The sequence below is a fragment of the Phyllobates terribilis genome, unplaced genomic scaffold (assembly GCF_046119375.1).
Source record: "Phyllobates terribilis strain yellow unplaced genomic scaffold, ASM4611937v1 Scaffold_5__5_contigs__length_657084704, whole genome shotgun sequence".
In the NCBI taxonomy this organism is placed as follows: Eukaryota; Metazoa; Chordata; class Amphibia; order Anura; family Dendrobatidae; genus Phyllobates; species Phyllobates terribilis.
The window spans coordinates 138537998-138559111 of record NW_027362765.1 but is presented as its reverse complement, the minus strand read 5'-3'; the positions used below and the strand labels follow the sequence as shown (position 1 = coordinate 138559111).

General features: G+C 44.0%; 1 protein-coding gene across 1 annotated transcript; it reads right to left on the bottom strand.

Annotated features, from left to right (window-relative positions):
- Positions 1-5819: 5819 nt before the first annotated feature.
- FITM2 (fat storage inducing transmembrane protein 2) lies at positions 5820-12199 on the bottom strand. The gene is made up of 2 exons (XM_073683068.1): positions 11964-12199; positions 5820-10718 (listed from the first exon to the last, which is right to left on the bottom strand). The coding sequence occupies exons 1-2, from the start codon at positions 12134-12136 to the stop codon at positions 10109-10111; spliced, it is 783 nt and encodes a 260-aa protein (XP_073539169.1). The 5' UTR covers positions 12137-12199; the 3' UTR covers positions 5820-10108.
- Positions 12200-21114: the final 8915 nt, after the last annotated feature.

Genomic DNA, 21114 nt, shown 5'->3' with positions numbered 1-21114 from the left:
GTGCAGCGTGAGAACCAGCAGTAAGTTCTCACACTGCGAGCTGTGATGCAAGTAAGGTTACCGCAGTTCAGCGGCTGTGAACTGAAGTAACCTTTACTGATGTCACCGCTCATCACAGCAGCTGGGTTCTCGCGCTACGCAGCGTGAGAACTGGCAGTGGCTGAAGCTCCAGTCTATGGAGCTGCGTTCTCTGAAGGGGGCTCCATAGACTGGACGAAGAACACAGGGATCATCATGGGACCTCCACTTGGATTATGGCGGACGCTGTGGATTATTTTTTTATGGTAATAAATGAGTAAAAGAGGGTAATTGTCGGGGAGTGCTTTGTACAAATAAAGGACTTTTCTGTGTGTGTTTCTTTCTTTTGTCAACGAGGTTAGTAATGTGGGTGTCTGATAGACACCTCTCCATTACAAGCCCCTGGGCTTGATGTCAGCGGACATTACACAGCTGACATCAATCTCAAAACCATTACCCCAATTGCTACAGCACCAGGGCAATCAGGAAGAGCCGAGGCTAAGGGCCATCTAATGGAAGCGCCATTTCTGGGGGTGGCTGAGGGCGGTCTTATTAGGCTGGGAAGAGACTAATATCCATGGACCTTCCTAGCCTATTAATATCAGCCAGTAGTTGTCTGCTTAGCCTTTGCTGGGTTATTAAAAATAAGGGGGACCCCACGCCATTTTTTTTAAATTCATTAATAAAAAGCTGCCAGATAAGCTCCACAGAGCTTATTAAATATCTGACAGCTATCTATCTCTGTCTCTAGCTACAGGTGCATCTCACTAAATTAGAATATCATCAAAAAGTTAATTTATTTCAGTTCTTCAATACAAAAAGTGAAACTCATATTATATAGAGTCATTACAAACAGAGTGATCTATATCAAGTGTTTATTTCTGTTAATGTTGATGATTATGGCTTACTGCCAATGAAAACACAAAAGTCATTATCTCAGTAAATTAGAATACTATATAATAACAGCTTGAAAAATGTTTTTAAAATCCGAAATGTTGGCCTACTGAAATGTATGTTCAGTAAATGCTCTCAATACTTGGTCGAGGTTCCTTTTGCATCAATGCGGCGTGGCATGGAGGCGATCAGCCTGTGGCACTGCTCAGGTGTTATGGAAGCCCAGGTTGCTTTGAAAGCAGCCTTCAGCTCGTCTGCATTGTTGGGTCTGGTGTCTCTCATCTTCCTCTTGACAATACCCCATAGGTTCTCTATGGGGTTAAGGTCAGGCGAGTTTGCTGGCCAATCAAGCACTGTGATACTGTTGTTTTTAAACCAGGTATTGGTACTTTTGGCAGTGTGGACAGGTGCCAAGTCCTGCTGGAGAATGATATTTCCATCTCCAAAAAGCTTGTCGGCAGAGGGAACCATGAAGTGCTCTAAAATTTCCTGGTAGACGGCTGCGCTGATTTTGGTCTTGATAAAACACAGTGGACCTACACCAGCAGATGACATGTTTCCACAATCAGTGATGGTTTGGGGAGCCTTCACACTACACCTCAAGCAGCTTGGATTGTGGCCTCTCCACTCTTCTTCCAGACTCTGGGACCTTGATTTCCAAATGAAGTTGGGGCTCTGGGACTTTGTGGAGTGTGTCAATGACTGCCTTCTGGACATCTGTCAAGTCAGCAGTCTTCCCCATGATTGTGGAGCCTACTAAAACAGACTAAGGGACCTTTTTAAATGCTTAGGAAACCTTTGCAGTTGATTTTTAATTATTTTAATTTACCGAAATAATAACTTTTGTGTTTTCATTGGCTGTAAGCCATAATCATCAACCTTAACAGAAATAAACACTTGCAATAGATCACTCTGTAATGACTCTATATATGAGTTTCACTTTTTGTATTGAAGAACTGAAATAAACTTTTTGATGATATTCTAATTTAGTGAGATGCACCTGTAAGTCTGTATATAAGATGGTTTTATTACTTAGAAAACTAGCTTTAGATTCCATAGAGATTACTGTATGTAAAAGATGTTAAAAACACATTGCATACAGATTGCATATGGATGTCATACAGATGCTAGGCGAGGAAAACAAAACGCACATTCGCATATCACTTGCATGACATGTTGAAACATACGAATTTCACTGGTTCAACTTTTCCGGAGCAACATCGGAGGTATTTTTTATACGCTAATATGAGCCCTAAAGAATGGACCTGTCATGTCTTTTAACCACTTTGCGGCTTTGGAGACTTGAAGCGGTTAACAGGAGCTCAAGCCTGAACATATGAATAGCAAGTAGTTTTTACTTTGTGGTGCATATGTTCATACTTTTTAGCGTTTCTTTATTGCTTTTTCAGGAGGGCTATGGAGTGTACTCACCTGAAAAAGACGTGTAGACATAACCTAAAAATTTTGTGTTTCCTAAAATAGTTTCCGCTTAATGAACTTGTTGTTTTTGAACGCTTCATAAGAAAAAAAAACCTTCTCCCTCTGAAGTAGCATGAACCGACTTTTGTAATGTCACTTATGACGCTGTTAGTCGACAAAATAGGCATCAAAAATGGCCTTTTTACCTCTAGTGATCAATCAAAGCTCAACTTTTATTTCATATACTGCCCTAGACTATAAACTGTGATTGGTTTCTATGGATAACTAAGCCAGTTTTGATTTATGAGGTCAACATACATGCTAAGCCCACAAAATGGCTGCCTCCAGTGTGTGTGTGCGCGACAGGTTCACTTTAAGTGAAAAATCGTCCTGAAAGCGACCAACTAAATAATATTATGATCAAATGTTTTAAAAAGAAGCCATTAACTTTGTAAACACCTCATTCTTTCCTACTTTTTTTAAGGTGATGAGCACAAAATAAAAAGTCCTTCACGTAAAAAAAAAAAAAAAAAGCTTGAGACAGAGGAATGAAATTGTCTCTGTATTTCTTACGTTATTAGGAATTTTGTCAGTTGGTTTTGTTCAGATTTTTTTTATCTGCCATTTTATAGTATGTACCAGGTTTCGCCTTCATCCTTCCGATGCCTTTCAAAAGCAGCGTCCTTTACGTTTCCACCATTGTCATATTCTGTGTTGGAGAACGTATGAACCCGTCTCATGTGAAGGTCTGTGGTCTCCACCTGTGTGTCCAACCACCACCATCATCATCATCATCATCATCATGTTACAGGGTTCAAATGTTTCTTGTGCCTTTTGTATATCAGAAAGCAAACTTAGGTTCTGCGAGAAGAAAGTGCAGAGGAATTTCAATAAAATTTTGGCGGGAAAATGGTAGAAGTTTATTTCCAAAGCTTTTTCATTTCTTTTATTACAGGGATCCTGTGAGCAGCTGCCTTACTTTATTGGCATTATATAAAGCCACTGCCTGGGGTTATCAGGGCATGCTTGGAGTTGTAGTGTTGCAACAGCTGGACATCACTGATTTAAAAGGTATTGTAGAGTAAAGGCAAAAAAAAAAAATGGCGCGGACCACCGCAATGTCAGGAAATCCTCTGGTTGACACAATACTGGGCCCCAAAGGCTCAGCAGAAAATAAACCCATTTGAAGCCATATTTGTCAGGCAATCCCCGTATGTTTTGTGGCTAACAGCAGCGAAACATGCGGCCACAAGGACTTGAACATGTCACTCGAGCGCCCGCGATACCCTGCATACCTGATGCAAACTCGAGTAATGAGCACTTGCACTCATAACTACTTAACAATTCCATCACCTGTGCAATACTAAGAAAATCCCAAAAACAAGACGTGTTGGAGGCCGTGAGCACTGGAGTTTGGGAAACACTGTGCTAATCAGATGGTGATCGCAGTTTTATCAAAGTACGGTCAGAGTGTGATCCAATTTTCCTCGGATGGTGGATAATAAAAGACTTCTACATCTTCTCCATTCAGTCTGTATGTGAACATTTTTTTCAATGGACCCCTAGACTTCAATGGCTGAGTGCGTTCAGATTATCGGAGGCAAATAATGCATGCTGCAATTTTTCTTTCCTCTGACTGTTCTTTCCAAGGAAAAACTTGAATATGTGCACGGCCTCAATGAATAACAGAGACTATGCACGGCCTCATTGAATAACAGAGACGAGTGTTATCCATCAAAACGATGGCTAGCATTCGTTCGAATTTTTACGGCCATGTGCACGAGCCCTAATAAATATTCATTGTCTTTTTTTTTTGTAGTTGGGGGAAAAAAAATATTTTACTCTATAGAAACCACAGACAAGCTGCTGTTGACGGATCAATTGTTCATATGACAAGCATCTATTGCAGGTGTGGGCAAATAATTTTCTAGAGGGGCCACATGAGAGACCGTGACTGTTGTGGAGGCCGAACCAATAGGCTGAAATTAACTCTGCTCAATATTAATATTAACATATTAATTATAATTACTTTATATTAATTGTACCACTTAATATTGAGCATTAAGTATGCAGACATCTCCCTACATACTGTTTGAGCACACACAGCCCCCTATATACCATAAGAGCCTCCCCATGTCCAGCAACAGACTCCCATAGCCTTCCCATGTCCTGCAACTGACCCCCATAGCCATGCAAAAAAAAACACCACTCACCTCGCTCCCATTCCCCCAGCTGTGCCTCTGCTCCTGTCTCCGGTGAACAGCTCAGCTGATGTTATTGCGTCAGCTGTCTTACTCGCTGATAGGTGGAAGGGGCCAGCGACGCCATCTTCCACCAATGCAATCACCGCTGTCTGCATCCTGAGGATCCAGATAGCGGTGACAGTGGGCGGCGATGGACAGGCGGGGGAGGGCGCAATGCGGCCACTGGTTTCAGCCCACAGATGTCTCGGTCCGCGGGCCGGACCGGGAAAGCCACAGGGCTGGATGTGGCTCACGGGCTGCACGTTCCCCAGGCCTGATCTATTGAGATTTTTGCGTTTTCTCTGGAATTTATACAAATCTTAGTTAAAACAACCTGCTTGTTGATAGTTTCCATAATGAAACATGTTCTCCAATCCACAGGGTAAGGCCACGTTCACACGTTCAGTATTTGGAAGCCAAAAACAGGAGTGGGTGATAAATATAGAAGTGGTGACGTGTTTCTATTATACTTTTCCTCTGATTGTTCCACTCCTGGTTTTGGGTTACAAATACTGATGTAAGATACTGACCAAATACTGAACGTGCGAATGTGGCCTAAAACTCACTGTATGGGCTCGTGCATAGTTTTGGTCCGAATGCCATTTTTCAAAACATTGGATCACACTCTGACCAATGTTATTCAATGAGGGCGTGCACTGCTGATTTTTTTTCCTTGAACCTAGTGGTCTGAGGGAAAAAAAAAAAAAAAAAAAAAAAAAATCGCAGCATGCACAATTTCCCTCCGATTACCCGGTCGCACTCATCCATTTTAAGTCTACAGGTCCGTGAAGAAAATCGGACTGAGTGTAGACTGATTTTCACATACTGACAGAATGGAGAAATTGTTTTTTTATTCTCCACAAAACATGCGGAGGTTGCCCATGTTTGTCAGGCAATCTCCGCATGTTTTGTGGTTGTTTAACAGCTGCGAAACATGCGGCCACGGGGACTCAAACATGTCACTCGAGTGCCCGCGATACTCGCTGCATACCCCAGCAAACTCCAGTAACGAGCACTTGCGCTCATCACTATTATTAAGGCATCAGAAATTGCCTCTGTATCTGTCACCGGTGCAATACTAAGAAAATCCCGAGAACATGCCATGTTGGGGGCCCTGAGAACGGAGCATGGGAAACCCTGGATTAGTATAATCAGACCAATTTTTTTTTAAGTCTTGTGACCCTCGTCTTATGCAAACGGCAGGATGTACATGTAGACAATGTTGTGTCTAAATGAAAAGATAGATTTTTCGTATGAAGAATTTATTTGTTCCACGCTTTGGGTACACAAGGTATAGTGTATACATATAGCCACAACTGCAACCATTGACCCCGCAGAGTCAGGAAACCCCATAACTGATGTGAGTCACATGGCGCAATCCAGATCCACAGGGGTTAATACTGTGTGTTGTTGTTGACATAAATATTGTGTTAAATGAACTAAATAAGATAAAGCAGCACAATCCCATATGGAGCAATAACACATGGCCCATAGACAAAACCATTCCAACATTAAAGGGACACCTCATCTGCATATCTCCCACCATTTAGAACGCCCCCACAAGCCTCAGAAATACCCATAAAATGTCACAAAAATGCCCACTTTGGGCTATATTTAGCCCTTTTTTTGTGCCAGTTATGAGTATTATAAAGCAATGCGACACAGACGACCAATCAGATCACTGCTTCCATTATTAAATCCTGGCGGGCAAAATGAAAGCTGGAATCGGATTGGCTGCTATGGGCCAAATTTTCACACAAACTAATACAGAAGAAAAGTGGACCAGATGTCAGTAGCAACCAATCAGATTTCAGTTGTTATCTTTCAGAGGCACTTTTAAAAATGAGAGCAGCAATCTAATTGGTTGCTATTGGCAACTACTCCATTGAACCAGCGAAGCAGCATATGTGGACATTGATAGCAGCACAATTGTGAGACTAGTCTCCCACGTAGCATAGGCCTAAGCAACGGTACCAAGGATATTACATTTTACCTTATTAAGTCACTTATTAAGTGGCATTCATGAGGCACTGCATCCATTAAATCATGGAAGGCAGCCATTTTGTGAGTGGAATCAGTATTTCATTGGAGCTGAGCAAAACCGCAGTCATACTGCCGCTCACAAAATGGGTGCCGCATCTAAACAATAGATACATATTCATCATTTTCCTTATAATTAAATTCATAGTCCAACCATAACATCACCCAGCTTTTCCAGACGCTTGAAGGGAAAATCTGCTGTATGACAAAGTTGAAAACGGCTCAATCTGATCAAAACTGTCAAGAGTAAAACTGGCTTCATTGCCCATAGTAGCCAATCAGAGTACAGCTTTCATTTTTCCAGAGTAGTAATTGAAATGAAAGCTCAGCTGTGATTGGTTGCTGTGGACAACAAAGCCAGTTTAACCCTTAGGCCGGTTTCACACATCCTCACTTTTTTTTTTTCCGTGCACTGGATCCATTTTTGGTCTGTCAGTTTTTATAATCCTTTTTGCATCCGTTTCTCATATATGAAAAAAAACAAAAATAAAACGTAGCTTCTTCTACACATTAAACAGAAAAATACGTTTTTGTTTTTACGGCCTGTTGACTTGCATTGGCAAGTTAGATCCGCAACAAGGGTCAAAAATAGGGCAGATCTCTACAAAAGCAGCAACGTCAGTAAGGGTCAATTACTTTGTTAGGATCCGAAGACCCCAGACAGCTTCTCTTGGAAAATATTAGTGTTATAAAATAAAATATAAGCTAAAAATCCTTAAAGGGGTTGTCTACTATTGAAAAACTCCTTATTAATAGCCCCAGGGTGCTGCATAAAGTAAAAAAAAATAAAATTAAGATATATATCTCATTTCTCCTGGACTGGTGCCGCTCCTCCGCTCTCAGCCCTGTCTGCTGACATAAATCAAGTACACACATGACCGCCGCAGTCAATCGGCAGCCACTAATCGGCTGCAGTCTTCATATTTTTGTCCAAGCCAAATACCAGTGTTTCTTCCACTCAGAATAAGGGCCAATCTAATAGTGGACAGCTCCTTTAATCTAGGAACTGAAACTGCTAGTCCAAAAATGTTAATAGTTTTGTTCTTATTTTTTTGAGGTTAGGGCATATGGACGTCAGAAAGAAGCACCCAAAAAGAAAGAGCCACTCTTTTCTTTAGTATTGCAGTTCAGCCCCACTAACTTCAATGTGTGGATCAGCTGCAATACAACCCATGGACTGGAGAGGCGCTGTTTCTGGACTCACTTTCCTAATCCTGAACAACCCCTTTAAGTTTTCTTTTTTGTTCTCGGAATGTGGCATTGATTCAGTCACACCAATATGACCCATCTTACCACAAAATGGGATTTCTGGGTAATATACATTTCACCTGGTGGCTTGATTGGACGCTTGAAGCTAAGACATATCCACAGGAGCTGATTAGTCAGTGACTACACCTTTTGAGAACAATCTATATTAATAAAGCTGCTCGTCTATCAGATTTAACAGGCCCCGGGGTGCTATAGACATGGCTCCCGCTTGCTTTAACCACCAGGTATTTATAACATTATTATTGACTTGTGGCACGCTCTGGACTTTGAGAGGCTATAAAGTCATGAATTAAAGGGTGGCCTTGAGATTTCCCAAAGGTCTCTGCTCCTGGATGCAAAGGCGTACAAGGTAATGGCTCTATAAATTAAAAAGGCGTTTGCTCTAGACCAGTGCCTAATGTGGAATTACAACTCCCAGCATGCTGGAAAGTCACAAGCTGCAGACCTGGTTATATGCGGTGGCTCAGGGGGAACTCTGTAGTCACAAGCTGAATACTTTATGTCTAGCCTGAAGCTCCACATTTTTACCCCTATGTGTAATAATTACCACTGTGTAGCGTCTATACACTGCGTACAGTGAAATTCCTTTAATACGGCATGGTAGGCCCCAGAATACAAGATATGCTAAAATAAAACATTTTTTGTTAAGACCTTCTAAAAAGGCTAAAGGAAAGGCTTCAGTAACAAAGATAAAGTTCTATATAAAACCTGCTATACTGAAGTGCAGGATTATCAGATTTGCTGGATTACCAGATGCCGGATTAAGGGAATTTTACTACACACACATAATATAAGGCTGGGGCTACAAAGCCACTTTTGCCGTGACAAAGACCACTCTCACTACATTGCAGCCCACTGTAGAAGAATGGGGTCATATTCTGACCTGTATGGTACCACGACAAGCATATTGCAATAAGTCAGAACCAGTTGGGATTTTTTGGCACTTGCCCGTCGCGGCACCTTATGTCTTTCTATATGACCTGCCATGTAGTAGTGGCATAGCACGGCCTGTGTTATCATATAGCCCCAGCCTAAAAGTGAATAATTCCTCCTCGCAGTAAGATTTTTGTCTAGTGTTATTACATTATCATGGAAAAATCTCCTTTTGCTATGATGTAGTCACAAGTCACTTTTCTGCCTTTTTTTTTCTTTTTTTTTGCTGTCACTTCTGTAAAGTCTTCAGCAAAAAAAAAAAAAAAAAAAAAAGATCTCGACAGCTCTGATGTCATCGCTGCATAAAAACGTGTCACTGCTGTGACATCACAATGGATGACGTCACCGCTGCAGCCAGAGATTTCCTGTCACATGACTGTGGCAGCCAGCAGCAGGAGACTCTGGGAATCGCACCTAATTTTAAAAGTGAAAAATTAGAAATTTTCATGTTCTGCGATTTTAAATTAAAAAATATTCAAAAGGTCTAAAATGTTGCCCTCCTCCCCTCTGGGACAAGTATAAATTGAATGGACATAGGATTAAGGGAACGTACGATTATAACACTGCTCTGGAGGCAGAGCGCCCCCATAGGCCATTGTGCGCACCAGTTAAGAACGAGCATTAAATATTCTAGTCTGGTCTCTGTAAACCATACAAGCATGGCCCCCTCCAAAAAAAAAAATCACCAGTCACCCTCTTGTATCTGCTGTTTCTTCTGTACACAGAAGTCATCACCCATCTTTCCTAGAGCCCTGAATGGCAAAACTTCCTATTTATTGTGCGTTTTGCCATTTAATGGAATAGTCTGAATTCCTTTAAAGGGGATGTCAGAGTCAAGTGTTTGACCCCCTTAAAAAACAAATAACTTTTATACTCACCTCCCGTGCCGGCGCTGTGCCAACACCGCTGGGATGGCGCCGGCATGGAAGGTGAGTTTTTATTTTAAAGGGGCCAAACATGGGAATGAGAAGGGGTTGTCCTAGTAGTGGACCACTCCTTTAAGAATTCACCAGCCAATTGCTGGTCGTACCCAAATATAAAAAAATAAATGCCCATTAGATCTCTTCCTGGGAAAGTTGGGTGACAACTAATATCTCCACCATTACAGCTCCCACCCAGCTTTCCTAGAGACCTGCAACGATGGGCTGCTGTACTAGGTGTAATACTGACAGCCACCCAGCTTTCCCAGAAATACATATAATTAAGAGATAGTTGCTTTAATTAATTGACGGGTGATTTTTGGTTTGGGAAATGCTTCATGTACTCTGGGGCACATGTACCGACAGATGGCATTATTTACTGTAGCCTCGTTTCCCCTCTTTGGTAGTAAACCTCAGCGGGAGTCCAGGGGAATATGGCACCAGGTACCACCGCCTGTACGTCACGTACCAGGCCAAAATTCCAAAACTTGTTCCAAGGAATTTTTGAAAAAAGTTGTGAAAATAAAGAGCTGTGCAACCAAACATAAAAATCCACACGGAAACCAGAAAGGCCAGTGATAAAATCAGGACATTAATAAGATGCTTCTGCCAGGACTTGTCAAAGCGAACAAAGTGGAGGACAGCGGCTTCTTCCAGAATCATCAGGGCGCAGTACGGCAACAGGAACGAGTGGCCGGATATGTCGAATCCATCCCAGAAGCCTCCGCTGGCGACACACGAGCGTTTATCAGTGTAGTCCGCTCTGACCTCCAGCACCACGGAGGAGTTATAACATGTGCCCGTGGCGTTCTCAATCACCATGAAAATATTGGTGCAGGTAAACCAGATCATGGTCCCCACCAGGAGGGCACTCAGCCTGCGGAAAACTGCGCTCAGGCTCCTCGTAGCCACATAACTGGTTAAGGCGATGAACGGCAAAAGGCAGAGGAACGTCCATCCCCAGGAGACCTTCACAAAATACCTGCGGAAAAGAAAGGGGGATAATAGCACATTACAGCGTACTGTCACAGGCATGGAGGAGATCAAAACGGAAGCAGTGGCTGCGGACGGCAATCTACAGGGGGCGCCGCGCTGGCTGCGGACGGCAATCTACAGGGGGCGCCGCGCTGGCTGCGGACGGCAATCTACAGGGGGCGCCGCGCTGGCTGCGGTCCGCACCAGGGCTGTGGAGTCGGAGTCCATTTAGGTGGAGTTGGTATAAAATGGACCGACTCCAACTCTTAAAATATATAATAAATTGGGTACAGTAGCTCAATGCAGTTTGTGGGGAATATTTTTTCATAAGAATTTGGGAAAGTTGTGAAATGTCCTATAAATGTCTGTCCTATTCCTGATCTAAGGGTCTAGACTTTTAGCTGAGATGAATCTGTGCTACAGTAAATTTATCACTTAAACATGAGCCATGTATGAGGGAGTCGGAGTCATGGAAATTGAGGAGTCAGAGGTTTGGCTTACTGACTCCACAGCCCTGGTCCGCACCAGAACAGTAATGTGTCATGGAGGTCACCAGCTGTGGCTAGCAATGTCATGGAGCTTGAAATTTTATGGGGGAGCCGACTGTGTTTGGCAACATTACAGTAGCACTGACTGTGGCTGGAAATGTGATGGGGGCACTGACTTTAGCTAGAGGATTTATAGGGACACCAACTGCGGTTAGAAACGTTATGGAGGCACCAACTGCAGCTAGAGGATTTATGGGGGGCACCGACTGCAGCTAGAGGATTTATGTGGGGCACCGACTGCGGCTAGAGGATTTATGGGGGCACAGACTGCAGCTAGAGGATTTATAGGGGGGCACCGACTGCAGCTAGAGGATTTATGTGGGGCACCGACTGCAGCTAGAGGATTTATGGGGGCACAGACTGCGGCTAAAAACGTTATGGGGGCACAGACTGCAGCTAGAGGATTTATGGGGGCACAGACTGCGGCTAGAGGATTTATAGGGGCACAGACTGCGGCTAGAGGATTTATGGGGGGGCACCGACTGCGGCTAGAGGATTTATGAAGGCACAGACTGTGGCTAGTGGATTTGTGGGGGCACAGACTGCGGCTAAAAACTTTGTGGGGTACCGACTTCAATTAGAGGACTGCAGGGTTCATGCTCAGTTCCTGTAGTAACTGCCCACAGACGCTAGGAGGAGCCCCGCACATTACACAGTACAATGACAAATCTGTGACCTGCCAAGGCCCCGCCCCCGTCACTCACACATTCAGGACGTTCTTCTTGTTACTGAGGTAAGAGTCCGCCAGCGGCCATTGCTCCTTCACCAGCGAGCCGACCAGTGAGATGAGCGCCAGTCCCCACGCCGCGTGTCTGCGGAGATTCTCAGTGAAATATCTCCTCCGTAACCACGAAGACAAAGCCTCCATCTGCTCCATGCTGGGCCGAGGCCGCCGTTTGTCAGAAGACACGTGACATATTCTACCAATCACGATCCAGCTGACTCCGGGCAGCTTGGTATATTCAAACATGGCGGCTCCTGAGTCATCTCCTGTTTTTTTTCCCCACTGTCACTAAACTTTATTGCTATGTTCACATTGTGGTACTGTATAACTGAGCTTGTTACTGTTAATCGGGCACGAAATCCATGAATGTTCCTTCTTGGGTGTGTGTTCTAAAGACATTTTCTTGTATGCTCGATCAGCAATATTGTCCTAAGGCGGCCTCCAAACTTCAGCATTTTTAATTTTTTTTATTTTGTTGCGTTTTTTTTTAAATAAACATATAAGATGCAACAGAAATGCCATCCATTACCAATGGAGCGTGATGGGCCGCTGCCTGCCCGTGGGTCCTCCCTTTCCTTGGCCTCTCACCCTCACCGTGCCCGCTTTACTGCTGTGGCCGATTTCTCGAAGCAGCCACCCTATCATTTGACCGACATTCGTGCTGCACAGCTTGTACCTTATCTTCTGGTTATTTGCTACTGGGATTTTTTCCATGGTCACCATACCATCAGCAGTTGTGAGTGCTGTGCCACAAAGCTAATGACTTCCCTATCTTAAAGGGATTTTCTGCTCCTCTTGTTTAAAACTTAAAGGGAACCTGTCACGTCCGTTTTGTGTTTTAAACTGTTGTTAGTGGTTCAATGTGCATCCCTGATGCTATGTCCCCACGATCAGGAAATAGCAGTGCTTTGGACGCAGCGTATTTTCGCTGCGTCCAAAACACTGCGTTCAATCCCGCAGTTAAATCTGCATATGTTCAGTGAACCATGCGGATTTACCACATCTAATACAGTCTATTGTGGAAATTTCTGTAGTGTCACTGCAACAGAAATTGACACGCTGCACCTCGTAAACCCGCACCGTGGATGAGTTTACGCGGTGTCAAATAGAAGCACAGTGGGCGTGGGATTTCTATAAATCCCATCCTCTGTGCGTCTAATGTAGAACGCAACGTTTTGGACACAGCGAAGGTGAGCTACATCCAAAACGCTGCTATTACGGATCGTGGGCACGCAGCCTAACATTGTTTTCTCAAAGAAAAGCTCCCAGTAGATATGTGTAAAAAACACTTTATATCATTAGTAGATTGTAGCACATACCTTTAGTTTCAGTCATAGGGGTGGCGCTTTTTTACAGTTTCAGTCGTGATTAGTCACGGTCCTGTTCAAAATTATTCACACCCACCGCATGTGATTGATTGCGGTGACTGGCCTGACTGCATGCCAACGGCCTCGGAGATCCCACCATTGTGCACTGCCAATCCGCTCCCGGGCATGCGCACTGACTCTGGGTGTACGTCCCCAGCTTCGCACATGTGAAAAAAAGCTGGGAACGTACACCCAGATTCAGTGCACATACCCAGGAGCGGATTGGCAGTGCACAATGGCGGGATCTATGAGGCCGTTGCCGTGATGTCAGGCCAGTCACTGCAATCACTCACATGAGGTGGGTGTGAATAATTTTGAACAGGACCATGACTGACCGCGACTGAACCAGTAAAAAGTGCCACCCCTATGACTGAAACTAAAGGTATGTGCTGCAATCTACTAATGATATAAAAGAAATAAAGAAGGCTTACATGCCCCTGAAACTTATCCTCTGCTGCCACACTGATAGTCTCCACCGTACCTGGAGAGAAGGCAGTGAATATTGGGGTGCAATCGGCCCGACCTGGAGAGATGGCAATGAATATTGGGGTGCACTCAGCCCGACCTGGAGAGATGGCAGTGAATATTGGAGGACACACCGCCCGGCTTGGAGAGATGGCAGTGACTTTTGGGGTCCACTCCGCCCGGCCTAGTGGGATGGCAGTGAATATTGGTGTGCACTCAGCCCGACCTGCAGAGATGGCAGTGAATATTGGGGTGCACTCCATCTGACCTGGAAAGATGGCAGTGAACATTGGGGTGCACTCAGCCCGACCTAGAGAGATGTCAGTGAATATTGGGGTGCACTCAGTTCGGCCTAGAGAGAAGGTGGTGAATGTTGGTGTGCACTCAACCCGACCTGGAGAGATGGCAGTGAATATTGGGGTGCACTCAGCCCGACCTAGAGAGATGGCGGTGAATATTGGTGTGCACTCAGCCCGACCTGGATTGATGGTAGTGAATATTGGGGTGCACTCCACCCGACCTGGAGAGATGGCAGTGAATATTGGAGGGCACACCTCCCGACCTGGGGAGATGGCAGTGAATATTGGGGTGCACTCAGCCCGACCTGGAGAGATGGCAGTGAATATTGGGGTGCACTCCACCTGACCTGGAGAGATGGCAGTGAATATTGGGGTGCACTCAGCCCGGCCTAGAGAGAAGGCGGTGAATGTTGGTGTGCGCTCAGCCCAACTTGAAGAGACGGCGGTGAATATTGGGGTTCTCTCAGCCTGACCTGGAGAGATGGCAGTGAATATTAGTGTGCACTCAGCCCGACCTAAAGAGATGGCAGTGAATATTGGGGTGCACTCCACCTGACCTAGAGAGATGGCAGTGAATATTGGGGTGCACTCAGCCCGACCTAGAGAGATGGCAGTGAATATTGGGGTGCACTCAGCCCGGCCTAGAGAGAAGATGGTGAATATTGGGGTGCACTCAGCCCGACCTGGAGAGATGGCAGTGAATATTGGGGTGCACTCAGCCTGACCTGGAGGGATGACAGTGAATGTTAGTGTGCACTCAGCCCGACCTGGAGAGATGGCGGTAAATATTGGGGTGCACTCAGCCCGACCTGGAGAGATGGCAGTGAATGTTGGTGTGCACTCAGCCCGACCTGGAGAGATGGCAGTAAATGTTAGTGTGCACTCAGCCCGACCTGGAGAGATGGCAGTAAATGTTAGTGTGCACTCAGCCCGACCTGGAGAGATGGCAGTAAATATTGGGGTGCACTCAGCCCGATGCTTCATATAGAAATGTCTTTATTTGTATATCAAGCACTAAACAAGTGAAATATAGTGTGCTGACATAGGTGACCAGAAAAGGGAGACGTTTGGACCCGTCCCAGGTGTTTATCGCTGTGCCCAGCGTGTGGAGGAGATAGAGGGAAGTAGGCACTATGCGCGCTATGGTGTTACCAACGTGAGACATGTAGTGACTGACAGCCTGCTCTCCTGATCTACATGTCTCACACTGGTAATGCCCCCTTTCATTTAAAATAAGCTCTGGAGGCAGATTCTCAGGGAGATCTATGTCCGGCCCATAGATCTTAACAGCTCATTTTCATATAAGAAGAACGTGGATTTCTCTGAAATAAGACATTCGATTATAGATATCAAGGTATAATTTTTTTCAGCTTCCTATGACCTACATGCCCATATAGACCGCTTTGGAGGGTTGATCCTACTGACAGATTCCGTTTAAATGTATGGCTCTCAAAATAAAGAGGCATAAAAACTAATTATTTTCAAACATTGTATTTAGTGTATAAAAGTAATAAAACAATATAAATTTGATACTGCCATAATTGTAGTGTCTCACAAAATGAAGATTACACCTTGTATGTGCAGCACGGTGAACGACGTAAAACTTTAAATGTACATGGGAAAAAAAAAAACAATAGTAGAATTGCTGTTTTTTCTTTGCCTTTCTATAAAGAGTTAATAAAAGATGGCTAATAAGTTATATGTCCCCCAAAAGGGTGATAAATACAACTCATCCCGCAAAAATAAGGAAAAAACGTGACAGCTCTTTGAATGGAAAAAAATAAAGAAAAAAAAAAGTTTTGTCCTGAAGGCCCCAAAGTGGTCAGGGGTTAAGAGGGGTGTACGAATACTTTTGTCCGTATAGTTTACGTTTCCTTGGAGAGTACACTCATATTTTTTGTAAAACAAGTAAAGTCACAATCTTTTTAGTAAATTTATTATTCCGACTTGGGATTTTTTTTTTGCGCCAATTTACATTTGGCAGAAGAGCGTCATTGCTTCTCTATTAGTCTATTGGCGAGGGCCGATGTGCCATTGAGAAGATGTAGTTTTCTACATGACCACTAGATGTCGCTATACCTTTGGCGAAATCTAGCAATACTCAGAAAAGTACTAGATGATATGAATTTTAGAATTGTGGAATGTGAGGGGCCACATTGCCGTTACAATAGAAAGTATGCCACACGTAAAAATAAGGAAAATATAAAGGGTTGAATTGTGGTTGGACAGAGCCAATCAAACCATTCCTCATCTATGGCGGAGAGTCTTTTGGGCTCAGCAGCCGTTACGTATTGTGCAAATTATTATTATTGGCAAGAAATGGTAATAATAATTCTGTGTTTGGCGGTATACGTTGCTGCAGCAAAATTTTCAAGAATTTGTTCTCAGCCTCATTAACCAATTGGTAGGACTGACTGCCAGGATCAGTCTGACCTCTCTAACCAAAGATTCTGGAACGTCTCTAACTGGGGAATAGAAAGTAACAATAAAAGCTGCTTATAATAAAGAAGGATACATTGACATTTTTCCAAGAAGCCATAAAACCAAATTATCATGTTTCTAGAAAAACGTGTTTCTGCCTTTACAACATATAGAATATGTGTATGAGAGTTTTCCAAGCCAAACTACATGGGCCATGTACTGTAAACGAAATAAATACTAAACGCACGTCAGTGGGGCACTGGTTCCCTGCTTCCAAAATACCGAACCTAGAATAGCAGTAACATGTTTCTAATCCTGCATCCTTGAGACTGTACTGGTTCTGGAGTATCAAATATTCGAAACAGTCAGCCCCCATATGGTGAATCATATACTTTTTTATCCTATTTTTTTATTGTCACCTTCCAGCATCCCTGTGAATCCAGCACAGGCAGCTCCGGAGGTCTGTGCCAGCTCTTGAAGTGATGTCTGGTCCATTCGGTAATCAAAAAGATCACTGAAACTTGTGATTGGCTGCAGTGGTCAGGTGGCTAGAAGAGCACTTGATTGGATGCTTCTTTAATGGTGTGCTTTTCTAGTTGAATGGCAGTAGAAAGTAAAAAAATATATATGTTTAACATAAAAGCAAGTTTTAAACTAATGGTCATTTTCTGATGGCACATTCTCTTTAAGAAGACTCCTTAGGCCCTGCACTGGGCATAACATTTTATCAGATTGGCCAGCATTTTTTTTTATTTCAGCGCTAGAGTGGTGCCACTAATGTAAATTCCCTAACCTTAGTCTTATACTAGGCCACTATCTTCAGTTTTTCCCGGCGCCGCTCCTTTCCCGCTTCACCATCTTGTGACTGCAACTTCTGACTGTCTGGAAGTCAGAGGTAGCGGTCACAAGCTCGAAATGGAAGTCTATGGGAGCCTTGTTCTGGCTCTGACTGACATTGAGTAGTGACTTCTTGATCACCCAGCAAACACTGGAGTGATCCGGCAGGTCACAAACTGCTGGAAACCGACTATAGCAGCGCCGATAACAGCTGAAGATGGTGGCTGGTGAGTATAATATTAGTGGCAGGAAACTTAGATTAGTGACACCACGCCAGTGGTAAAATAAAAAAAAAATGCTGAAGTGGTGCATTAACCCCTTCATGACCTATGGGTACGTCATAGGTCATTACTCTCCTTTTGTTGCGGACTCCGGTGCTGAGCCTGCATCTTTTCAGGCACATGACAGCTGATCTGATCAGCTGTCATGTGCCCCTAACAGCCGTTAACATGTTAAACGACGCTTCAATCTCTGACAGCGGCATTTAATATGATCATGCCGGAATGCGAATCACTAACTCCGCTCAGCGATCATGTGACGGGGGAGATCAATGGGTTGACCTGACAACCAGGTGTCTGCAAAAGAACCCCATACTTGTCATAGCCGATCTGCTATGAGTGCCGCCCCGTGGCCGGCGTTCATAGCAGATGATCATTTTTGCTATGCATAGCAGGGTTGAAGCTCTGCTATGTGTAGCAGAAGCGATCAGAAGATCGCAGCTTCAAGTCTCCTAATGAGGCAAGTAAAAAGTGTAAAAAAAATGTTTTTTAAAAAATATATAAAAGTTCAAATCACACCATTTTGCCCCATTCAAAATAAAACAATAAAAAAATACATTTGGTATCACCGCGTTCAGAAACACCCAATCTATTAAAAAATAAGCCGATCGGTAAACAGTGTAACGAGAAAAAAAATCAAAACGCCTGAATTACGTTTTTTTGGTCACTGCAACATTGCAATAAAATGCAATAATAGGCAATCAAAACATTGTATCTACCCCAAAATGGTATCAATAAATAAGCTCTCATCCAGCCCCAGATCCCGAAAAATAGAGACGCTACGGGTCTCAGAAAATGTCACCATTTTTTCTTTTACAAACTTTTAGAATTTTTTTTCACCACTTAAATAAAAAATAACTTATACACGGTTGGTATATACAAACTCGTAATGACCTGGAGAATCATACTGGCAGGTCAGTTTTACCATATAGTGAATGTGGTAAAAAAAAAATTGTGGAGTTGCACTTTTTTTGCGCTTGGAATTTTTTTCCCGTTATCCAGTACACAATATGATAAAATCAATGGTGTCGTTCAAAAGTACAACTCATCCCACAAGAAACAAGTCTTCACACTTCCATATTGACGGAAAAATAAAAAAGCTTTGGCTCTGAGAAGAAGGGGAGCAAAAAACGAAAGTGCAAAAAAAATCCCTTGGTCGTGAAGAGGTTAAAAAAAATAATTTTAAAGACAATTTGGTCATGTTTCAGTTTGGAAGTGTGGATACACTGGCCATTGGCAACAGTGTGGTTCCCCACTCTGGAATGATAGAAAGAAAGCAGACATGCACAGGTGAGAGTTAACTTCATTCACATGGAGGCCACAAGCTTGATGGTTGTTGAGCTTTTTACAAGGCAACTACTTTGTGGTTCCAGAATCTTACAAGACTTAATGGACTCTTGTGACTCTGTACTAGTGCTTGTGCTGCAGGCAGTCTCCTCTGCACCGCTTTCATTCTCGCACAGTCTCTATGTTACAGTGTTTGACCTTCCTTTTGGTCACCTCTCTTGGCAGCAGTGATCTGCAGTAGCTTTGTCTGTCAATTTGCTTATCGTTGCAGCCTTCTCAATGATATGAGATACAGGTGCATCTCACTAAATTAGAATATCAAAAAGTTAATTTATTTCAGTTCTTCAATACTAAAAAGTGAAACTCCTATATTATATAGAGTCATTACAAACAGAGTGATCTATTTCAAGTATTTATTTCTGTTAATGTTGATGTTTATGGCTTACAACCAATGAAAACACAAAAGTCATTATCTCAGTAAATTAGAATACTTTATAACAACAGCTTGAGAAATGTTTTGAAAATCCGAAATGTTGGCCTACTAAAATGTATGTTCAGTAAATAATGCACTTAATACTTGGTCAGGGCTCCTTTTGCATCAATTACTGCATCAATGCGGCGTAGCATGGAGGCGATCAGCCTGTGGCACTGCTGAGGGGTTATGGAAGCCCAGGTTGCTTTGATAGCAGCCTTCAGCTTGTCTGCATTGTTGGGTCTGGTGCCTCTCATCGTTCTCTTGACACTACTCCATAGATTCTCTATGGAGTTAAAAGGGTTGTCCACTACTATTCAAAATAGCCCAATATATTCTTAATTAGAAAGAAGCTTCTTTTCATCATATCTCCCGCTGCTGTTTCTGCCTGTGAGCGGCGCTATCGCGCTTCGCTCACAGGCACCACGTGATCCCCCCCCCCCCCCCCCCCCCCCGCTGACGTCACGTTATCCCTGATGTCGCGCTTTCCCGATGAATGGGGAGAGGGAGAGCGCGCGGTGGATGCTGAATTTAACGCGGTGGGTAACCCCGCCCACAACCCAGCGGCCACTGTGGAACGCAGAAGAGGAGACCCCCGGCTGCATCCGGAATCATGATGTCAGAGCCGGCTGCAGCCAGGGGGTCACATGATGCCTGTAAGCGGCTTGCGATAGCGCCGCTCGCAGGCAGAAACAGCAGAGGGAGGTAATTAGAAAGAAACTTCTTTTCATCATAAAAACACATTGGGCTATTTTGAATAGTAGTGGATAACCCCTTTAAGGTCAGACGAGTTTGCTGGCCAATCAAGCACAGTGATACTGTTGTTTATAAACCAGGTATTGGTGCTTTTGGCAGTGTGGACAGGTGCCAAGTCCTGCTGGAGAATAAAATTTCCATCTCCAAAAAGCTTGCCGGCAGAGGGAAGCAAGAAGTGCTCGAAAATTTCCGGGTAGACGGCTGCGCTAACTTTGGTCTTGATAAAACACAGTGGACCTATACCAGCAGATGACATGGCTCCCCAAACCATCACTGATTGTGGAAACTTCACACTAGACCTCAAGCAGCTTGGATTGTGTGCCTCTCCACTCTTCCTCCAGTTTCTGGGACCTTGATTTCCAAATGCAAATTGGAACTCTTGGACCTTGTGGAGTGTGTCAACGACTGCCTTCTGGACATCTGTCAAGTCAGCAGTCTTCCCCATGATTGTGGAGCCTACTGAAACAGACTAAGTGACCTTTTTAAACACTTGGGAAGCCTTTGCAGGTGTTTTTTGTTAATTATTTTCATTTGCTGAGATAATGACTTTTGTGTTTTCATTGACTGTAAGCCATAATCACTGTAGCATCAGCGTCTCTGCCCACTACCAGGCAGAGACGCCTTCCTTCTCACCTCCCTGCTCCCCGCGCGGCGTCCTCCTGCGCTCCTCTTCTTGCTGCTGCCGGCGGCGCACAGCTTCCCGGGCCAGCTAATTTACCCGGTCTACCGGCTCCTTACTGGCCCTACGCGGATGTCTTCGATAAAAAGGAAGCAGAGACACTGCCACCTCATAGGCCATATGATTGCCCGATCGACCTGGTACCTGGCGCCACTCCACCCCGTGGGCGTATTTACCCGTTGTCGGCGGCCAAAACCCGGGCCATGTCTGAGTACATTGAGGAGAATCTGGCTAGGGGATTCATCCGGAAATCTGCCTCCCCGGCTGGAG

Coding starts and splice junctions, on each gene's coding strand:
- FITM2 (XM_073683068.1), bottom strand. CDS start 12,136: ATGGAGCAGATGGAGGCTTTGTCTTCGTGGTTACGGAGGAGATATTTC. Junction 10,719..11,963: donor AAGAAGAACGTCCTGAATGT/GTGAGTGACGGG, acceptor TCTTTTCCGCAG/GTATTTTGTGAAGGTCTCCT.